This window comes from Indicator indicator, chromosome 29, assembly GCF_027791375.1.
Source record: "Indicator indicator isolate 239-I01 chromosome 29, UM_Iind_1.1, whole genome shotgun sequence".
NCBI classification, from domain to species: Eukaryota; Metazoa; Chordata; class Aves; order Piciformes; family Indicatoridae; genus Indicator; species Indicator indicator.
Window position 1 is genome coordinate 5,073,477 of NC_072038.1, and position 14,298 is coordinate 5,087,774.

General features: G+C 52.5%; 1 protein-coding gene across 2 annotated transcripts in view; it reads left to right on the forward strand.

Annotated features, from left to right (window-relative positions):
* Positions 1-14,298, forward strand: part of MGAT5B (alpha-1,6-mannosylglycoprotein 6-beta-N-acetylglucosaminyltransferase B) — an 86,669-nt gene that overhangs the window by 52,295 nt on the left and 20,076 nt on the right. For both annotated transcript variants that reach the window (XM_054393817.1, XM_054393818.1), the window contains exons 9-10: positions 11,877-12,008; positions 13,282-13,415. In XM_054393817.1, coding sequence (XP_054249792.1) covers positions 11,877-12,008; positions 13,282-13,415 — 266 coding nt within the window. The remainder of the gene's footprint in view (positions 1-11,876; positions 12,009-13,281; positions 13,416-14,298) is intronic.

A 14,298-nucleotide genomic window follows, 5' to 3' on the forward strand; every position in this document is an offset into this window, starting at 1 on the left:
GCCAGAGTGTGAAGTGGTTCTTGTCCTTGTTTGGGGACCAATTCTAATCTGGAGTGAAGCCAAGGAGCTCTGGGGATCTGCAAGTGTACTTCCTGGCTCAGCTAGGAGCTGTCCAAATGCCCCTGAGAGGTCTGAGATCGAAGCCTCTGAGCTCAGCCCTGGCTTTCCTTCTCTGCCTTATCTTTTACCCACTGTAGACCTCAGACATCTGGGAATTCCACTGCTGTGTCCTGCCAGAGGCTAATTTTTCTCCTGTAGTTGAACTCAGGGCAGGTGTTTGTCCTCTTTTGCATGTCCCAGCACATTTGTGAGCTGCTTCTGATGCATCTTGACATGTGAGGGGTGAGACAGAGGATGATGTGGTGGCTGGTGCAAAGCATCTCTGGGCATCTGCAGCTTCCCAGGGGCAAGACAAAGCATCAGGCTGGAGCCAGGGGGTCAGGAGCTGAGTTCCACCCAAGGTTTGTGCTGGGTGGGTAGGGGCAGTGGATGGAGCCAGCAGCATTTTGAGCTCTGTCTCAAAGCAAGGAGGGAAGAGGCATCCCAAATCTGAGTGCAAACACTTGATCCTTGCTGAAGCTCCCCTTGTGCTGCTTTGGTAGCCAAAATCTGCTTCCAGAGAGGTGAGAATCGAGGCTGGTGTGTGGAGGGGAGGAGTGGGAAGTGCCTGAAGGACCTGAGCTGGGTTGTTAATGGGGCAGCTTCAGGGTAGATGTTGGAAGATCACAAGCAGTGCTTTGGAGCAGTGGCTGCACCTGTGCAGAAGCTGCATTAAACCAAGACTCTTCCTCTGGAGCAGCCACACCCCAGGGGCAGGCTGGAGGAATGAACTCAGCCTTCCCCTCCAGGAGAAGGGGCTCAGTGGGAGCTGTGGGGACCTCCAGCTCCTACTCCTGCCCTTAGGTCATGGTAATGGTTGTACTGACATCTCCAGCTGCTCTTGCAGGGCTATAGGAGGGGCTTGGGGAGCTACTGGGAGCCATGGGGAGCTCAGCAATGCTCAAAGGTACTTTTTGCAGGAAATTAACTGCTCAGAGGGCAGGACAGAAAGTTGAAGGAAAGAGGATTTGATGCCTCATTGGGTCAGAATACAACAAAGTGTTCTTGGAGCTTAGTTGGTCCAGTGTCAAGTCTTGAATTCCCAGTGCTGGCCATAGCAGGGCACTTAATTTAAGCATGTGCTCGTGTCCCTTCCTGCCAGCTCTTGTCCTGCCCTGAAGGAGCTGTGGCCAGTTCAAGAGGGACATACTGGAGAGTGCCCAACAGAGGCTACAAGGGTGATGAAAGGACTGGAACATCAGTTTAATGAGGAAAGGCTGAGAGACCTGGAGCTGGTTAGCCTGGAGAAGAGAAGGCTGAGAGGGAATCTTATTTAATGGTTGCAAACATCTGAAGGGTGGGGGTGAAGAAGGAGCCAGTCTCTTTTCAGGGGTGTCCTGTGGCAGGATGAGGGGCAACAGGCAAACTGGAACGTGGGAAGTTCCACCTCCACGTGAGGAAACGTGAGGGTGACAGAGCCCTGGAGCAGGCTGCCGAAAGAAATGATGAAGTCTCCTTTTCTAGAGAGTTTCAAGACCCATCTGGATGTGCTCCTCTGTGACCTGCCCTAGATGATCCTACTCTGGCAGGGAGGTTGGACTCAATCATCTTCAGAGGTCCCTTCCAACCCCTACCATTCCATGATTCTATGAAGGGCTGCAGCAGGGCCAGCACCACAGCAGAGCCAGCACCACAGCAAAGCCAGCATCACAGCAGAGCCAGCACCACAGCAGACTCAGCACCACAGCAGAGCCAGCATCACAGCAGGGCCAGCACCACAGCAGAGCCAGCACCACAGCAGAGCCAGCACCACAGCAGGGCCAGCACCACAGCAGAGCCAGCATCACAGCAGGGCCAGCAGCACAGCAGACTCAGCACCACAGCAGAGCCAGCACCACAGCAAAGCCAGCACCACAGCAGACTCAGCACCACAGCAGGGCCAGCACCACAGCAGGGCCAGCACCACAGCAGAGCCAGCATCACAGCAGGGCCAGCAGCACAGCAGACTCAGCACCACAGCAGAGCCAGCACCACAGCAGGGCCAGCACCACAGCAGAGCCAGCACCACAGCAGACTCAGCACCACAGCAAAGCCAGCATCACAGCAGGGCCAGCACCACAGCAGAGCCAGCACCACAGCAGGGCCAGCACCACAGCAGACTCAGCACCACAGCAAAGCCAGCATCACAGCAGGGCCAGCACCACAGCAGGGCCAGCACCACAGCAGGCTCAGCACCACAGCAGAGCCAGCACCACAGCAGGGCCAGCACCACAGCAGAGCCAGCACCACAGCAGAGCCAGCACCACAGCAGGGTCAGCACCACAGCAGAGCCAGCACCACAGCAGAGCCAACACCACAGCAGGGTCAGCACCACAGCAGGGTCAGCACCACAGCAGAGCCTGCACCACAGCAGAGCCAGCACCACAGCAGAGCCAGCACCACAGCAGAGCCAGCACCACAGCAGGGCCAGCACCACAGCAGGGCCAGCACCACAGCAGAGCCAGCACCACAGCAGGGCCAGCACCACAGCAGGGTCAGCACCACAGCAGAGCCAACACCACAGCAGGGTCAGCACCACAGCAGGGTCAGCACCACAGCAGAGCCAGCATCACAGCAGGGCCAGCAGCACAGCAGGGCCAGCACCACAGCAGACTCAGCACCACAGCAGAGCCAGCACCACAGCAAAGCCAGCATCACAGCAGGGCCAGCACCACAGCAGACTCAGCACCACAGCAGAGCCAGCACCACAGCAGGGCCAGCACCACAGCAGAGCCAGCACCACAGCAGGGCCAGCACCACAGCAAAGCCTGCACCACAGCAGAGCTGTCACCCCTCTGGGACAAGGCTCAGCTCCCACAGCCACTGCTCTCCTCTCATTGCCTGGCACTTGCCTGCAGCTGCTGTTTCCCAGCCCCTGGGGTGCACTCAGACTGCAAAAGAGGCCATTCAAAGGGAAACATCATGTCCAGACAGCAGTGTTTCGAATCATTTTCTGGCAGATAAAAGCCATATTTCTGTCTTGCATCTGTTCAGATGAAACCCTGTGTGATGCCCAGGCTGCAGGCTTCACCTTCCCTCGCCAGCTGGCAAACACAGCCCTGCCATTGTGCCAGGGGAGCCAGGAACTGCTTGTGGAAACAGCCAGAAGCGACCAGTTGCTTGTGGTCCTGATGGAGGTGTGTGATGTGGCTGTGGGATTTATGAGCTCCACACTGGTGGGGAGGAATCCTGAGCCTCAGATGTTCCCCTCACTGGAGAGCAAGTGTTCCTGTGAGCTTTTAGGGCTGCTGGGCTGTTCTTTTTCTGGCCAAGCTTTTGAAGTTCATGCTGGGCCATGGTGGTGTGTGGGATGTTGTGGACTTTGGAGAGGCTGCATGCTTGATTACAGATCTTGGTGGGAGCTGATGAGGGTGCCAACAGTTGTGGGTATTTGATCCCTGCAAGCCCCTGCAAAGGCAGAGATGGTGAAGGCTGAGCCAAGAGGTTACACAAATGCTGGTCACACCACTGTGTGGCTGAGCTCTACTGGACTCTCCAGTCTGGGGCACATTTCCAGCAGATATATCTTAGGTGATGGGTTAGACAGGGGGCTGGGGTGCCTGTAGGTAGAGACTGGCTTTGCTGGAGTGGTACCTCTGAAGATTTGGCTGTCTCTCCATTCTGGGACAGGAGGAGACAGCTGTGTGCACTGTGAGCATGTGAGTGCTCAGCTGCTACTGCTCCCTGCCTGAGCTCAAGGATTTATTTCCCTGTCCTGGGAAGTTTCTTCACTGTTTGCTGAATTTCTGACCAGAAAGAGCTATTTGCTCTGGCAGCTTCCTGTGCATCTCCAGGGTCTGACTCTGCTCTCACCAGAGGCTGGTGGGTCCCATCACCTCTCCTGCTCCTCCTCCTCTCCTCAGCTAGGTACTGCTGCCTGCAGAGTTGCAGCTGTGTAGCTCCACGATTAAAAGCTGGGTACAGTGAGAGGAAAGGACAAAAGCTGCTCCCTTTAACTGCAGCAGCTTCCCAGCAGCTTCCCCTCCATGGAGGCAGCTTGGAGCTTCGCTGGGGGCAGCTCCATGAGGAGAAGGAAGGGATGAGCTGTCCTGCCGTGGTGAGGAGGAGTGGAGAGAGATTTCTTCCACCTTTGAGGGCTTTATTTTGTAGGAGGGGAAGGTTCCTGAATTAGCAGGACTCACTGAGCTGTTAGATTTCTCCCCTTTGTGAAGCACACTTGTTTTGTAGCCAGGTGAGAAGCTGCTCATTGCCTGCTTTGCCATCCCAGAAACCTCTGCTTTGTCACATAAAGGTTTTCATAAGCTTACTAATTGCTGGGTGATTCCTGTAGGTGAGATGAGGTTGCACTTGCTGTGTGGGAAGGGTTGATCCTCCCTGCAGGGACACAGAGCCCCGCTGGGCTGGAGAGGTTGGAGAGAATGGAGGTGTCACCACACCCAGAGATGGTCCAAACAGGAGCACCTGGATTATACCCAACCTCCAGCCCCACAGGACCATAGACCTCCCACCTCTGGAGGCTTTCAATCCAGCAAAGCATCCAGCATCTTCACTCCTTATCTTTACAGCCCAGCAAAAATATCTTCCAGGGCATCTCCTGGCAGAAGGGATCTCCTGGCAGAGCCCTTCCTGGAACTTCTGGAGCTGCTGCTACTCAGACCAGCAGCAAAGTCTTCAGCTCTCCTGTGGGGACATGCTGCACAGGTTTCCAGCAGGTGCTGTGTCCTGCCATGATGGGAAGACAAGGCTGCTTTGAACCTTGGAAGTAGATAAGTAGATTGCTGAACCTCACCCCCCAGGTGGGTAGGGTTGTGCCACATGGGATCAGTGAGGGGTCAGAGAAGCAGCCCAGATGCAAAAGTGCTGCAAAAGTAAGACCAGTGCAGGTGGCTTAAAAAGCATCCTGCAGCTGCTTGTTAAACCTTGCTTTTGAGGTCATCCTCTCCCTTCCTGCAGGAGGAAGAGCTGGCAGAAGATGCCAGGCAAGGAGGTGTTCATTTCCTGGGCTCCAGTCTGCACTTTAAATTGTTCATGATGGGCTCATCACAGACCCACCAGGAGCCACCTGGACTCAGCTCCTGCACCTTTCATCCCCTGGATAATGGTCCTGTGCTTGCTGGGCTCTCGTAGGTGGGGGAAGGCATGGAACAGAAAGGCCAGAAGCTCTCCTCCCTTTGCTCAGCTGCAGTCTGCCCTGCTGACAGCAGCAGACGTGGGCAGAGAGGATGCAATTAAATGCAATACAGGTCATTGCCCCAGCCTGCCAGCAGGTGCCCAGGAGATCCATTTAGTGCTGGAATTTCCAGCCCCAGGAGTGATAACATGAAAGGAAATGTTGGGTTAATTTGAAAATAGGTCAGCAGGATGTAAAGATAACCCCACAGTCATCTGATCTCAGGGAGGCAGGAAGGGAAGGCAGCCCCTGCTTGATTAAAGAACCTATGAGGGGAACATCAGAGGACACAAGAAGCTGCTGTAGATTTATTCTGGAGTGGGCACAGCTGGTGGAGGCAGCTGGCAGAGAGGCAAGCTCAGTGCTTGCATCCGTTTGGAGTGAAGCTGCTTCAGCTGCTCCCTCCCAAAGAGGAGCACAGGGCTGAGGTGAAGGTGTCTGGGGCAGGGCCCTGACACTGGATCCGAGCAGTGTTAGTCCCCTGCTGTCACAGCACAGCATCACCTGTGTGCATCACCTGCATCACCTGTGTCCCCTGACACCTGGCTAGAGCTGGGAATGGGAGAGGCTCCCTTTGACACCCTGTTCCCCAGGGATGCTGCCTGCAGGGCTGGTGGCTGTGTGGCTGCAGGACAGAGGTGCCCTGCAAGTCCCTGGCTCTTCCTGCCATGCATGGCTGCACTCAAACCCTGTGTCCTCACTGGGGGAGCAGTGGCTGAGCTCTCTTCTTTCTGAGGAGTGGGTGTCAAGATGAAGGTGACAGTATGGTTTCAGTGGTGCCCAGTAGTAGGACAAGGAGCAATGGGTGTAGGCTGGAAGACAGGATCTGTCTGGCCTCAAACCAGCACAGCACCTCAGCAAATGGAGGAACTTCTTTACTGTGAGGGTGACCCAGCCCTGGAGCAGGCTGCCCAGAGAGGTCATGGAGTCTCTTTCCCTGGAGGCTTTCCAAACCCACCTGGATGCATTCCTGTGTGGCCTGTCCTAGGTGATCCTGCATTGGCAGGGGGCTTGGACTAGGTGAGCTCTAGAGGTCCCTTCCAACCCCTACCACTCTGTGATTCCTTCCAGTCAGCTGAGCTGATGCACTAATCCTGGATGTCAAGACAGGACAAGCCAGTGGGGCTTCAGAGGTGCTGAGCTGGTCCCCATCCTTGGCTGGGCTGGCCTGGAAGGTTTCTCCAGGAGCTTGAATCAAGCAGTTTTCCAAGACAAATCTGTTGGCTGCTCTGGCTGAGGAGGAGGCTTCCACACTCATCAATTTTATCTGCATAATTTCAAGCACCATTAATAGTACATGGCACAAGGAAAAATCAGGGAAATTTCACTCCAACCATGAGTGAAATTGGGTTTAGTAGAAAATTAGTTGACTTAACTGGCAAGTGATGAAAGCTTGAATAAAGAATGCTTAAATAAGGAGGAATGGGGGGGGAAAAAAAACCCCAATCCACTCCTCCCCTGCTCCCCACCTCAGAGGTGCAGCCTGGATTTGCATGATTGGAATAATAAAATCAGTGGTTGGAAAGTTTTTAGGAAGGATAAAAGGGAAGCTCTGCCTCAAAGACACTGCTCCTGCTTTTAGAATCACGGAATTGTTTTGGTTGGAAAAGATCTCTAAGGTCATCAAGTCCAACCTAAGACCTCCATGGCCACTAAACCTATTCCTGCCTCCCAGCCTTGGTGCTGAGAGTATAAATGGAGCCAGAGAGGGGGCAGGCAGCTGATCCAGGTGATGAAGAGGAGCTGAGGGAGCCAGACCTGCTCTACCCAACGATTGAAAAGTTCTTTGGAGGCTTCAGTGTGAGATACACTGATTGCCATCTCCCACAGCCCCTTGTCCAGCTTGGTTAGGGCTTTTGAGAATCGGGGATGATTTTGTAATGCAGCAGCTTGAGGATGGGAGGTGCTGCAGGAGAAGTGTCATGGTTTGGGTTTTTGGTTTTTTTTTTTAGTTGAATACAAGGTTTATGGACCAACTGAGATGCTCCACTGCAGCTCCAGGTTGGTGTAAATCAGCATTGCCATTTGGCTGGTGGCTGAGGATGAGGCAGGTGGGATGTGAGGGGAAAAAGAATGTGATATTTACTATGGCTTCTATAAAATCCTGGGGATTTTTACCGGCTTAACAATTCCCCTCTGGCCTCCCTGGGAGGGGTGAGTCTCCTCCTTGCCCTGCTTATGGTAGTGAGGTGGCTTGATGCTGGATGCCCCCTGCCACTGCTGCATGAGATACACCTCTGGTGTCCTGGGTGCCCACCCACAGGGGTGGACACAGGAAACGACGTATTTCTACCCATAAATCCTGCACCCTATAAGGCCATCTGCAGAGTCATTCTCTTCCTCTTTCTTCCCTCTGCTCCCCTGGGAGATGTCCTCTCTTATCAGGTAGTGCCGGGGGAGTATCCTCAAGGCCTCTTAGGCCTGACTAGGCCTAATGCCAGGAGGAGAATGGAGGGGGGGGGGCAGTCTCAGACCTGGCCAGCCTGAGACTTGCCTAGCAGGGGGGGGGGGGGAAGGAAGAGCCCTGAGGGGTTGGGTAGACCCTCAGGTGGGAAGAAGGGAAGGATTGGGAAGCTTTTGGGAATCCTGTGAGGGGATTCTGTATGCTTTAGGATGTTCTTTTCCACTATGCTTTGTAGTTTGTAGTTTTCTGTAGCTTCACCAATTGCTTTTCCATTTAAACTTTTTCCATCACTCTCCAATCCGTTTGCGTGTGTCATTCTTTTGTCCCTTTCGGGGCAAGAGATGTTCTGGCTGGCCTCAAACCAGCACAGTGGCTGTTGGAGGTGAGAGCCTTCCTGTCCCTGCCATCTTCCCAATCAGCTGTGTCATGTAAAAAATGCTGCATAAAAGTGCTACAAGTGTGCCCTGTTTCCCCCCTGGCTGACCCAGCCAGGCTGCCCTCAGCTGATGCTTCTGTTCCTTCCGACAAGAGCAATGAAGCAGCTGCAAATGCAGCTCTTTGCCTTAAACTGGAATTCTTTGGCTCTCCTGGCTTTGACAGACGGTGTGGTTCCAGGTTTGCTCGCTCCCTGAAGTCTTGGTCAGGATTTTGGGATGACCCTCAGCAGGTCTGAGGTTGGGATGGGGCTGGAAGAAGGACCTTTGTGACTGTCCTGATTTAAGACACAGCTGCTGGCTGAGTTCCTTGATAGTGCCCAATGTTTAAGGGCTTGCAGGAGGTATCAAGAGAGGAAGATATGGCCAGGAGCAAGCCAAGAGCCTCCTTCATCATATATGTAATAGCCAACAAATGTCACTGGCTACAAAAGGGAACCTATGAGAAAGCTGGGGAGGGACTTCTGCAAGGGCTTGTAGCACTAGGACAAGGGGCAGTGGTGTTAAACTATAGAAGGACAGATTTAGATTGGACATGAGGAAGAAGTTCTTTACTCTGAGGGTGGTGGAACACTGGAACAGGTTGCCCAGGGAGGTGATGGAGGCCCCATCCCTGGAGACATTCAAGGTCAGGTAGTTTGGGACTCTGAGCAGCCTGATCTAGTTGGGGATGTCCCTGCTCACTGCAGAGGCATTGGACTAGATGATCTCTAGAGATCCCTTCCAACCAGTGTGCTCTGTGATGCTGTGTGACCTTTTCTGCTGTTGAAGACTGGTGAGAGGTTGGAGAGGAAGTGCTGCTGATAACTTATCACTTGACTGTTCCCTGGGTGGGAGAGCCATTGATTTCCTCTGCAAGGAGATGTGGGATTGATAGATGAGATGCTGTGCATGGTTGTAGGTGTAGGCAAGGGATGAGGACCTGATGGAAGTGCTCCTCAGAGGATGGACTCTTGGACTGTGTGTCCAATCAAGATTCAACTGAGCCACAGATAAAACCTAGGTAGGGCTGGAAAATGGATTCTCAGGTTCAGAAGGGGAAATGCAGACAAATTAGGAGAACCAGCAAGAGAGGTCACATAGAGGGAAACTTCAAATCCTGGGAATGTAAATCTTGTCTGGACCTTTTATGCCAAAGAAAAGGGAAAATACTAACAAGGATGCCTGGGATAAATTCCCATCTCCAAACATCAAATCCTGGGAAGGTAAATCTTGTCTGGACCTTTTATGCCAAAGAAAAGGGAAAATACTAACAAGGATGCCTGGGATAAATTCCCATCTCCAAATATCAAATCCTGGGTAGGTAAATCCTGTCTGGACCTTTTATTCTGAAGAAAAGGGAAAATACTGACAAGGATGCCTGGGATAAATTCCCATCTCCAAATATCAAATCCTGGGTAGGTAAATCCTGTCTGGACCTTTTATTCTGAAGAAAAGGGAAAATACTGCCAAGGATGCCTGGGATAAATTCCCATCTCCAAATATCAAATCCTGGGTAGGTAAATCCTGTCTGGACCTTTTATTCTGAAGAAAAGGGAAAATACTAACAAGGATGCCTGGGATAAATTCCCATCTCCAAATATCAAATCCTGGGTAGGTAAATCCTGTCTGGACCTTTTATTCTGAAGAAAAGGGAAAATACTGCCAAGGATGCCTGGGATAAATTCCCATCTCCAAATAGGTGCTAGGAGTAAGTGAAGAAAGAAGAAAAGAGTCTTGGCAGGCAGGGGTTAAGGGTGAGGTTTCACACTGTCTGAGCTCAGACTCACAGAATAATGCAGGAGTTCCACAGCTCTGTTGGAAGGACCAAGAGCAAACCAGGGCAGCTGCATGGTGGGAGTGGGGCAGAGCTGGGCAGGACAAACCAGCTCAACATTTTGGGTGCCCTTGAGGGTGCTGCTGTTGCTGTTTGGGTGTGACTTGGGTCATGAGGGTGAAGGTAAGGAATCTCTTTAGTCTTGAGGAGGGGAAGAGCACAAGAACACCAAAGCTGAAGAGCTGATCTGGTGTACTGCTGAGCAAGCTGGCACTCAGCAGTCACAAGTACATGTAACAAGGATTTGTGAGAAACCTGCTGAAGCTGGAAGGTGTCACAGCCTTTTTTTTTTTTTTTCTGAGGAGGTGGAAACATGGTCCAGACAAGCAGATGGGCTGTCAGGCTGACAGCAGTCGTACACTTAGTGGAACAGCTTTGGAGAGAGAGGGATTCATCAGTGCACAGAGGTAATTGAAAATGGAAGGAGACATGCTGCAGGCTTGCCAGCCTTGTCCCATGCCAGATTAATCACATATCACCCTGGCAGCAAGGTAACTGATGGTCCTGATAAAGAGATTGCAGGTGATCTAGTTTAGCTGGGGTTTCTTGCTGTGTTTGTCCTGATAAAGAGATTGCAAGTGATCTAGTTTAGCTGGGGTTTCATGCTGTGTTTGTCCTGATAAAGAGATTGCAGGTGATCTAGTTTAGCTGGGGTTTCTTGCTGTGTTTGTCCTGATAAAGAGATTGCAGGTGATCTAGTTTAGCTGGGGTTTCTTGCTGTGTTTGTCCTGATAAAGAGATTGCAGGTGATCTAGTTTAGCTGGGGTTTCTTGCTGTGTTTGTCCTGATAAAGAGATTGCAGGTGATCTAGTTTAGCTGGGGTTTCTTGCTGTGTTTGTCCTGATAAAGAGATTGCAGGTGATCTAGTTTAGCTGGGGTTTCTTGCTGTGTTTTATCCACCAGAGGAAGGGCGAGGGGCTGAGCGTGACTGTGGTGTAAGGAACTGGCTGAAAACCCACTGAGAGAGACCCCGGGTCCAGCTGGCCCAGATTTATTGAACTGGTTCACAAATCACAGAATCACAAACTGCTTTGGGTTGGGTTGGAAGGATCTCTTAAGATCACCTAGTTTCAACCCCACTGCCGTGGGCAGGGACATCTTGCACTACACCAGGCTGCTCAAAGCCCCCAAACCTGACCTTGAACGATTCCAGGGATGGAGCATCCACAACCTCTCTGGGCAACCTGTGTCAGCACCCTCACAGTGAAGAATTTCTTCCTACTAACCTAAATCTACCTTTTCTTTTTTTTTTTTTTCTTTTCCAGTTTAAAGCTGTAACCCTTGTCCTATCACTACACCTCTAACAAAGAGTCCCTCCCCATCTTTCTGAATAGGACAGCTGGTGATCCAGGTGCCCCTAGAATCAAGGAGAAGCTGAGGGTGCTCTGGGATGTGGTGGCTACCTTTGAAGACTAGAGTAAGAGAGGGAGTGTGTGGTGTCTGCTCAGAGAGATCTGAGGCTGGGAACGCAGTCAAGCTAAGCTGGGAGCCTTGCAGGCAGGGAGGAGGGGAAGGAAGTGGCTTTACAAGTCTGTCACTGGTGGGGTTGCAGTGAAAGCAAACAAAATGTGGTGTCTCTGACAAGAGAGGTCCTGAGGAGTGCAAGTGTTGAAAGAGATGCTGGTGAGCCTTGGCTAGGAGTCATGGAATCATTTTGTTTGGAAGAGACCTTTAAGATCTCCAGCCGTGAACCCCGTGCTGCCAGATCACCCCTGAACCACGTCCCTCAGCACCACAGCTACATGGCTCTGCAAAAGCCTCTTCATCCATGTGGAGAAGAGGCTCAGCTGGAACAAGTGCACAGATGGAGAGGGACCAGGACTACTCCCCAAACCCTCTGATTTTTTGCCTAAGAAATAAAGGCTGGAGAGAGGAGAACGATCCTCCTTCCCCTCCATCAACTGGGGAAGCTGGTTGCCGGCCCCTGTTAACCACTGGGCAGGGAAATGAGTGTTTGTGCTGCAGACCTTTGGTGGTGCTGGGGGCTGATCTGTTCCTCCTGCTTCTCCCCAGTCACTTAGGGGTGCCACCAGGACGAGGCAACTGCCCCTTGACCAGTCCTTTGCCTTTTGACCTGATTTACACCGACTACCACGGCCTCCAGCAGATGAAGCAGCACATGGGGCTCTCCTTTAAGAAATACAGGTAAGCAGAGCCACTCCCTCTCTTACTCTCCAGTTCATTAATTAGCAAAGACTAATGCTGATGACCCTGAAGGGTAGCCCCCACATCTGAGGAGTCAGACCCTTGGGTTCCACCTTTGATTTTTGGCTCTGCCAGCTGGTGCCTTGCTGTGTGTCCTGCTGCCATGGCATGAGGTGACCTGCTCAGCCTGGAGCTTCAGGTGTTTAAGATGAAACCCCACCAGAATAGTCTGAATTGGGGAAGAAACCCCCACCCTGCATGTGCCTGTGGGGTGTGTGTGTTGCTCCAAGCACCTGCAGGCAGCAGTGACCACCCCACAGTGTTGAACCTTTTGTGTTTGCAAGAAGCTCTATCTCCAGCTCCTTCAGCACCAAGACAAATGTCATTGTCCCCTGGTACATCACCAGGCAGGAAAATATGCAATTTAATTTAGTGCTGATAGCCCTGCTATTTATTATGTTTTCTCCCATCTCTTCCACTATCCTCCACAATTTTATTAGAGAGAGAAATGACAAGTGGTGTTATTGCTTTTATTATAAATGCATTTGCTCTCACATTCTGCTTGTTTTGCTCTTCCCCTTGCTTGATGCTCCCTTTCTCCCCTTGGTCTGTGCTGCTAATGCCTGCCTCAGCGTTCCCAGGATATTGGGAAAAACATTAACAGGTCTTCAGGAGATGCATCACTCTCATAACCATCAAGGAGATGAAAGCCTTGCAAGGGGAAGCTGCTGGTTACAGGAGGGAGCAGCAGAGTGGAAAGGGCTGCTCAGGACATTCCTGCACCCTCTGCTCAGGGAGCAGGCAAGGGATGACCTGGGGCTCGTTGGGCTGGAGGAGAGAAGACTGAGAGGGGATTTGATAAATGTTTATAAATATCTGAGGGCTGGGGGTCAGGAGGGAGGGGACAGGCTCTGCTCAGTTGCACCCTGGGATAGGACAAGGGGCAATGGATAGAAACTACAGCACAGGAGGTTCCACTTCAACAGGAGGAGGAACTTCTTCACTGGGAGGGTCTCAGAGCACTGGAACAGACTCCCCGCAGAGGTTGTGGAGTCTCCTTCTCTGGAGACTCTCAAAACCCATCTGGATGTCTTCCTGTGTGACCTGTGCTGGATCCTATGGCCCTGCTCTGGCAGGGGGGCTGGACTCGATCCTCAGAGGTCCCTTCCAACCCCTAACACCCAGTGAGCCTGTGACAAGCTGCCTGTGGACACCAGCTGTCCCTGGCAGTGGGGCTGACTGAGAGGAGCTGGGGTTGTGCCTTGTGTGCCAGGTGCCGTGTGCGGGTGATCGACACCTTCGGGACGGAGCCAGCCTACAACCACGAGGAGTACGCCACCCTGCGCGGCTACCGCACCAACTGGGGCTACTGGAACCTGCAGCCCACCCAGTTCATGACCATGTTCCGTAAGTGGGGGCCAGCAGCAGGCTGGGGCAGACCCCTCAGAAGCAGATCTCACCTCCTTCAGGAGATGATGCACAGGCAGTGCCATCCTCCCCAGCTCTGCTTCTGCTTCCCTCTGCCTGCAAGGAGCTCCTGGGTCTGCTTGGCTGTCTTGGGCTGTAGAAGTGAAGTAGTCTTGAGAAGAGAAGGCTGAGAGGGGATCTGATCAATGTGTATGAATATCTGAGGGGTGGGTGTCAAGTGGAGGGGGCCAGGCTCTTTTGGGTGGTGCGCAGTGATAAGCCAAGGAACAACAGGGTCAAACTAGAACATAGAAGATTTCACCTCAACTGGAGGAGAAACTTCTTTCCAGTGAGGGTGACAGAGCCCTGGAACAGGCTGCCCAGGGGGGTTGTGGAGTCTCCATCTCTGGAGACTTTCAAACCCCACCTGGATGCATTCCTGTGCAGACTACCCTGAGTGATCCTGCTGTGGCAGGGGGGTTGGACTGGATGATCTCTTGAGGTCCCTTCCAACCTCTGATATACTGTGAGACTGTGGTCCTGTGAAGTGCTCTGAGAAGAGAGAGCTGGCACTTTCCCTCATGCAGGGGTGCTGGTTCCAGCACACTCAGGGCCAAACACACAGCACAGCCAGCAGCCCCTCCAGGTTCTGAGAGGGGAAGTGCCAGGCAGTTTTGTTTGCAAAGCCCTGGTTTGGTTCCAGCTGGGGTTCTAAACATGAGAGGCAGTGATGGGGTTTTGTCTGTGGCATGGAAAGGAGATGTGCTTGTCTGAAAGGAGCCTGGTGACCCACTGGGTGACTGAAATGTTGCTTTTTCCTGGCTGGACAAAGCCCATTTGGCAGCCTCAAAATTTCCTTACTTTTTAGAGTTGCTCAAGCAAC